General features: G+C 39.1%; 1 protein-coding gene across 6 annotated transcripts in view; it reads left to right on the top strand.

The window, feature by feature from the left end:
- LOC135223709 (peroxidase-like) overlaps window positions 1–8,380 on the top strand; it is a 214,887-nt gene that overhangs the window by 151,021 nt on the left and 55,486 nt on the right. For all 6 annotated transcript variants that reach the window (XM_064262436.1, XM_064262442.1, XM_064262441.1 and 3 more), the window contains one exon: window positions 4,114–4,254. In XM_064262436.1, coding sequence (XP_064118506.1) covers window positions 4,114–4,254 — 141 coding nt within the window. The remainder of the gene's footprint in view (window positions 1–4,113; window positions 4,255–8,380) is intronic.

Below are 8,380 nucleotides of genomic sequence, written 5' to 3'. Positions count from 1 at the left end.
AATAAAATAATTTCGAGTGAACCATTTACAGTTAGCTTTCACTAGCTACCTTCCCTTTGTTTTAAATGTAATGTACTGGGTAAGGAACGCGAGCCTGTGCGTGTGTGCGTGCGTGTGTGTGTGTGTGTGTGTGTGTTTTACATTTCATTATGTATGTCGTTGTGGATAAATGCCTCTAAGGCCAAGGGTCCGTGTAAACCTTTTATTTGTAATTACCATCCAAATACATAACATGTATATATATAAATATATACACACACATTTATATATAGTTTTATATATATATATATATATATATATATGTATGTATGTATGTATGTATGTATTTTATATACATATAATATAAAATATAGAAATTTATGAATATATAAATACCCATATGTATCAAATGGGTAGAACAATTTACATCTTTGATGATTATGTTTGGTCTATGGTGCAGATATGCTTTGATCCAGCTCTTCTGCAAGTAAATACTATGTCGGTGGTTCGTCAATTTCAACTTTGGTTCGCCCGGAAACCGACTCGGCAGTCCGAGTCTAATGACCCGGACATGGTCCGATCGCGGCACTTAGATAGAGATCACGTATCGGTGATGGGATTTTCCATTATTTCGTCATGGAACTTTTTGGTCTGGATATAAACGGAAATATGTATACGTGCATAAGTTGGTTACGAAATCGCTAAGATGCGAAGGCTCTGTTGGAGAGTTTTTCATTCCTTTTTGATAATCATTATTGCCTGGAAGTGAGTGTGTTGGGAACGCGTGGGAATTGGAATTCCCTCTGCGGAATGAATGTTTCAATTGGCCCCATGATTTTTTTTCGGAAAATTATATTCCTGGTTCAATGAGCATTTAAAAAGGCCGATGGAGAAAGGGGTTGTATTATCGGACAGTAACCGAAGACTTGGATAATTAATATGGCTTAGTTAATGGTGATCGAGGGAAAAGGAATTAGACTTTCGTTTTCTATTTGGTTCCTCATATTCTGTTTGATTTCCCATTTTCTTTCTTTAATTTTAATATTTTTTTTTTCTTTTTGAAGTGTAGGTTTATATCCCGTTTCTTTAATTACCAGTGCCATGTTAGATTTTGTTACGAAGGGAGGAACGTCATGTTGGAAGACATACGATGGAAATGGAAGTGCAGGGTAGAAGGAAGAAGGGAAGACCAAGAAAGAGATGGCGTGATTGTGTAAGGGAAGATATGGAATTGAAAGGTATAAATGAGAACGAGGCACAAGACAGAAATCGATGGAGACGACTCATTCGTAATGGCGACCCCATATAAAAATGGGTTTAAGCTAGGAAGAAGAAGAAGAAGATGTTAGATTTTGTGAATTAGATATAGATTTTTGTGAATCCAGGATTTGATTTTGGATAGATGACTTTAGTTGGGGATGAGAGAGAGAGAGAGAGAGAGAGAGAGAGAGAGAGAGAGAGAGAGAGAGAGAGAGAGAGAGGCAAAATGCTCCGCTCTGCTTGAAGTTGACCAACGCTACCAAGGTACTTCGAGGTATGCTGAAACATGGCACCTTCTCCGAGGGTGGAACACACACACACATGCATATATATATATATATATATATATATATAGATAATATATATATATATCTATATATATATATCTATATATATATATAATATATATATATTATATATATGTGTGTGTGTGTGTGTGTGTGTGTGTGCATGTGTGTGTGTATCTATTTGTCAACGACAGTTCATGCAATTCATTCATTCATTCAGCAATGAAACACATTTACTTCAGTACACGGGGAGAGAGAGAGAGAGAGAGAGAGAGAGAGAGAGAGAGAGAGAGACTCCAACCGAAGCAAGTCGTCGAATTGACGTTTCGAAAATGATCATAGTTTTGCCATTAAAACTTCGGCCCTTGTAATTTGGGGGCTAATGCATATAATGAGCCTATTGGCTTAATGTGACAAATTGGCCTTCGCCGAGATTTAGCATAAGTCGCAGTGTTCCTGAGCCAGGTGGGTTGTGGGGGGGGAGGGGGTGACACACCTCTCCAAATGAAACAAATTACCGGAGATAATCGCTGCCGGAGGAAAAGATTCTACGTCTGGAAATTGTTTCCCCCTCTGTTTCGCTCTCTCTGTTTGCGTCTTCGTAACTGTTGAACGAAAGTTTTTTAGCGAATCTAATCTCTCTCTCTCTCTCTCTCTCTCTCTCTCTCTCTCTCTCTCTCTCTCTCTCTCTCATCATCTCCTCACATCTACATAAATCCTCATGATCATTTACAAACAAACCCTCTAATGATATTTACCTCTCTCTTTCTTTCCTCCCTCCCCCGCTTTTTCTTCTCTCTCTCTATCTCTCTCTCTCTCTCTCTCTCTCTCTCTCTCTCTCTCTCTCTCTCTCTGCTACGTCATCCAAACAATTCATGACCGTTTATAAACAAAAACCTCTAGTGTTTGATAATACCTCTCTCTCTCTCTCTCTCTCTCTCCCCCTTCTACATCATTGAAACAACTCATGATCATTTGCAAACACTTTGGAGTAAATTTTATTATCATTATTATTATAATTATTATTATTATTATTATTATTTCTTTTTTTTTTTGCTCTATCACAGTCCTCCAAATCGACTGGGTGGTATTTATAGTGTGGGGTTCCGGGTTGCATCCTGCCTCCTGGGAGTCCATCACTTTTCTTACTATGTGTGCCGTTTCTAGGATCACACTCTTCTGCATGAGTCCTGGAGCTACTTCAGCCTCTAGTTTTTCTAGATTCCTTTTCAGGGATCTTGGGATCGTGCCTAGTGCTCCTATGATTATGGGTACGATTTCCACTGGCATATCCCATATCCTTCTTATTTCTTTCTATTTTCAGATCTTGATACTTATCCATTTTTTCCTCTCTTTCTCTTCAACTTAACTCTGGTGTCCCATGGTATTGCGACATCAATGAGTGATACTTTCTTCTTGACTTTGTCAGTCAACGTCACGTCTGGTCTGTTTGCACGTATCACCCTATCCGTTCTGATTCCATATCCCCCCCCAAGAAGATCTTTGCGTGATCGTTTTCTATCACTCCCTCAGGTTGGTGCTCGTACCACTTATTACTGCAAGGTAGCTGATTTTTCTTGCACAGGCTCCAGTGGAGGGCTTTTGCCACTGAATCATGCCTCTTTTTGTACTGGTTTTGTGCAAGTGCCGGGCATTCGCTTGTTATGTGGTTTATGGTTTCATTTTTCGTATTGCACTTCCTACACATGGGAGAGATGTTATTTCCGTCTATCGTTCTTTGAACATATCTGGTTCTTAGGGCCTGATCTTGTGCCGCTGTTATCATTCCTTCAGTTTCCTTCTTTAGCTCTCCCCTCTGTAGCCATTGCCATGTGTCTTCGCTGGCTAGTTCTTTAGTCTGTCTCATGTATTGTCCGTGCATTGGTTTGTTGTGCCAGTCCTCTGTTCTGTTTGTCATTCTCCTGTCTCTGTATATTTCTGGGTCTTCGTCTACTTTTATTAGTTCTTCTTCCCATGCACTCTTGAGCCACTCGTCTTCACTGGTTTTCAAGTATTGCCTCAGTGTTCTGTTCTCGATGTTGACGCAGTCCTCTATACTTAGTAGTCCTCTCCCTCCTTCCTTTCGTGTTATGTATAGTCTGTCCGTATTTGCTCTTGGGTGTAGTGCTTTGTGTATTGTCATATGTTTCCTGGTTTTCTGATCTATGCTGCGGAGTTCTGCCTTCGTCCATTCCACTATTCCTGCGCTGTATCTGATTACTGGCACTGCCCATGTGTTTATGGCTTTTATCATATTTCCGGCGTTGAGTTTTGTCTTGAGTATCGCCTTGAGTCTCTGCATATATTCTTTCCTGTTATTATTATTATTATTATTATTATTATTATTATTATTATTATTATTATTATTATTATTATTATTATTATTTCAAATGCTAGGGGGCAAATCAAGTCTTGGGGTGCGCACCAGTGTCTTGAGGGGGTAATTGCCCTACAGGCCCCCAAAATGACGCCCCTGCTCTCCTCTCTCTCTCTCTCCTCTCTCTCTCTCTCTCTCTTCTTTTCTGAAAAGAAAACCTCTTTGTACAGTTTATTCCACCTTTATTATTCTCCTTCTCCTCCCTTACAGCATCCGGATTGTTTGCCGATCATCATCCCAGCAACAGACCCTTTCTACTCGCAGTGGAACCACACGTGTATGGAATTCGTCAGATCCTCGCCGGCTCCAAGACCGAACTGCGCTCTCGGACCTCGAGACCAAATCAATCAGGTAAGATTTGATCGAAAGAAATTTTTTCTTTTTATTTTTAGGGGGAAGGGAGAAATAAGCTTTACCAAAACCATTGAATTTATATATAAATATAGATATAATAATACTCTACAGCACCGCGAGTCCTCCATCGCCTTCACTGTAAAGCTGATGATTGGGGACTTTTATTGATGTCCCTATGTTTGGTACAGTTAGCTATGCAAGCTTTTTAATTACCTTGTTCCCGTGCCTTCATTTCGTGAATTTCTTCTCAGACTTCATTTGTTTGCTTATATATATATATATATATATATATATATATATATATATATATATATATATATATATATATATATATATATATATATATAGTGTATATATATTATATATATATATATATCTATCTATATATATATACGGAATATATATATAGTATTAATATATATATAGATAATAGTATAGTTATATATATATATAGATATATAATATATATATATAGTATATATATATATATATATATATATATATATATATATATATATATATATATATATATATATATATATATATATATTATTATATATACAGTATACATTATAATGTGATTATTTCTTTCTCAATCGTTTAGATATGTCCTTCTTGACTTTTGTATTTAAAGTCAAGAATGGCATAACTAAAACGATTGAGGAAAAAATAATCACATTATAAGGTATTCTGTATATTTTCCTTGGCATGATAATTTTTTTTCTTATTTTTTGGGGGGGCCGTGGGGGTATGGGGTTATAAGACTATACATGTGAGATTACGTCATTCCACAAAGACAATTCAGCCATTGATTCTAAATGTCATTCACCGTTACCAAGAAAGTTTGGAGAGGATAAATAACAGAGTATTAATGGTAAAAGGTCTCAGCCATATGTAACAGAACCCAAGAATTTTGATCGAATTCTAAATCTTCAAACAACTTATCTAACTCGAAAGTGGTTCGTGTTGCGTCACTGCAGGCACCCAATGAATCTTCGTGTGAAGGTAAAACAACTTGCGATTATCCAAGGATTAGTTGCCTCACTCAAGCTGTCCAGATTGGGTTGGCGAAGGGCTAGGCTCTCGGCTCACATACTACGTTGCCACATAAACGGGTTCTCAGAGTATAGAACCGAATAGCATCTTAAACAGCATTCTACAGAATCAACGAGAGCTTTTGGAGATCGCTAAGTCTAACAAAGGCTGAGGAACCCAATCATAATTCCCCTTCCAACACCTCATTCGGGACCAGAAATCTCAAAATCTAGTTACTATAGTAGATTCACATCAAGCGTGCATCTGATGTCTAGGCCCGTCCCTTACGACGCTCCTGATTGGCTGTTGATAAGCCAATCACAGTGACTGGCTTCTCAATAGCCAATCAGGAGCATCGTAAGGGACTGGCCTAGACATCAGATGCACGCTTAATGTGAATCTACTATAGTAGCCTACTGTGAGCCAGATGTGGCCCGCAAGAGTGGCTAGGTGTGCAATGGAGTTAGAGTACGGATGTGGACCACTGGTTTCTGGCCTTCCAACCTAGACCAAGCCTTATTTACATCACCGTTAGAACTATTCACCCATCATGTTAACATTCTCATTTGTTGGCTGAGATCACACTGACTTTTTGCCCGCATGGGCCCATGCCCCATATTGACCCCTGTAGTGTGGTAACTTAGGTGTTGAAGAAGCTACGAGGCCTAATGTAGACCTCTCAACTCATTCAGACAAACAGAGACGACAAAATCCTGTGACTACTTGAACGCAGGAATCTGTGAAGTTTCTATACAGAGCAAGGTATGTGCAAAAACAATTCAAGATTGACTGCTTAGAAACTCTATCTTGAACGGGCCAGATTCCACTAAACCGGTTAACCAACCAACTAGCGACTTTGAATCACAGGTCACATCTAGCCTTGAATTCTCTCTCTCTCTCTCTCTCTCTCTCTCTCTCTCTCTCTCTCTTCTCTTTCAGGTGTAATATTTTAAGCTTGTTAAGACTGGAGAAGAACATTCAAAGTTACAGCTATTCTTAATATTTAGCATTGGGTCCCAACACAGCTTCTGCCTTATACCGATGTAACTGGAAGTACCTCAGCTTATGGAATAAGTTTTCATCACGTTTGTAGTTTGACCGCGTCCTTATCAGTGCAATCACCGCATTGCTATTTAGCAGGATGGTCATCAGAATGCTATTATCATGGAGAGCATATCGTGCATAACTACACGAACAAATCAACACATAGAACTTCCCTCATGGAAATGGTGTGTGGGCAGTCCATAACACCGGCTATATTTTTTTCAAAGTTATGTCATAGAATCTGAAGCCAGCAACATCTCAGATCCTTCACATATTCCTGTCATCTGTGCCCATAAACCAACAACTCTTTGATCCTCTCTTCTTAAGCTCCCATTAGTGCCAACAGTGTCTTAAGAAACCCTCGGGCCTTTCAAGGGCCAGAAGGGATGTTTGCTCTCCTGGCCAAAACGACACGAATGAGCCACGGGTTCATTAACGGGGACTTAAGAGCTGCGACCTTTTTCTCGTAAAGATTTCGACGCTATTTATCTATGTGAAGTCAAGAGGAGACATTTAGCTATGCTCCTCAGCCAATTAAGTCTCTCCAACTCTTCCTCCTCCTCCTCCTCCTCTCTCTTCCTCCTCCTCCTCCTCCTCCTCTCTCCTCCTCCTCCTCCTAATCCTCCTCCTCCAGGTGATTAGCAGAATCTTGATGACGACTCCTTCACTTACCTCTTCTCACTCTCCCCCTCCCTCCCCTCGCCCTCTCTCTTTTTTGAATTGATTCTGGTAATAGCTTCTTAGAGCAGTGGTATTTCTCCTAACGTATCTAAGCATGACACTAGAGATGTATCGGATGCCTGGATGCCTGAAAATGGGATTTGCGGATGCTGATGTCAATTTCTTTACATTTGTGGATGTGGATGCGGATGCGGATATCAATCTTTTAAATTTGCGGATGCGGACGCAGATGAGGATATTTGATGGCCATAACTTCGCGGATGAGGATGGGGATACTTTGTAAATCTAAAAAATTGAGATACCTTTGATTGTTAAAAACGATTTTCAGCCAAATAATTCAAAATTATGTGTTATCACATCATATTTAATTGAAAGTAGAGAAACATAAGTGATACTCATGTATGTGTGTATAATTTCAAATGAACGAACAAACAGTAACAGCGATACACAAACGGTCATTTCATGCTCATTGTATGATAAGGGTAACAAAACTCAAAGCCATTCTTCGTATGAGAGAGAGATGAGAGAGGACACGATGAGGAGGAGATGTAGAGAGTATGAGAGAGAGAGAGAGAGAGAGAGAGAGAGAGAGAGAGAGAGAGAGAGAGAGAGAGAGAGAGTTTCCTAAAAGATTCAATACCCTGAATTTATGATTACAACTGCTGTAAATGACATGAAATTACGTAAACAAATATACTTTAACACAAATAAGTATGCTACAACAGAGCTATTTATAAAGTATATACTGTGTGAAAGTGTGACCGTGTATCCTGTATTCTGTATAATAAAACAAAAAAAAGCCAAATTTAGCAAAAAATCTACTTTTATCTACAATGTATGAGTAGGAACTATTGAACACTGAGCAAGGGGTGATATCCTCATTCTCCAACTGCGGATGCGGATGTAGCTCACAATGCTAATGCAGATGCGGATGTTAAGAAATTGTCATTGCAAATGCGAATTCATAAAAAAGGCGGATAATCCTCGGATGCGGATGTGGATATCCGATACATCTCTACATTATATATATCCCACAGGAAGAGAGAGAGAGAGAGAGAGAGAGAGAGAGAGAGAGAGAGAATTGTAGTTGGAGTTGGAGTTGGAGTGGGAGTAAAGAAATTGTGGGCAGTTCTTCAATTAAGATATGATTCAAAAGAATTTTTGTAACAGTGACACATTCCAAGTAAAGATATAAAACCTTACGATCTTCCGGGTGTCGTCATACCAAGGTGGACGAAGAACAGGTGGAATCAACCGCAGCTCGAGATGAGTTAGTGACGTCAAACGAAACCCAGAACTACTCACGGTCGAATATTGCTGCAATGCATTTCTAGCCATAGGGCACTATTGTATTATTTTATAG

Source organism: Macrobrachium nipponense, chromosome 10 (assembly GCF_015104395.2).
Source record: "Macrobrachium nipponense isolate FS-2020 chromosome 10, ASM1510439v2, whole genome shotgun sequence".
Classification (NCBI taxonomy): domain Eukaryota; kingdom Metazoa; phylum Arthropoda; class Malacostraca; order Decapoda; family Palaemonidae; genus Macrobrachium; species Macrobrachium nipponense.
This window is presented reverse-complemented; position numbering and strand designations above follow the sequence as displayed.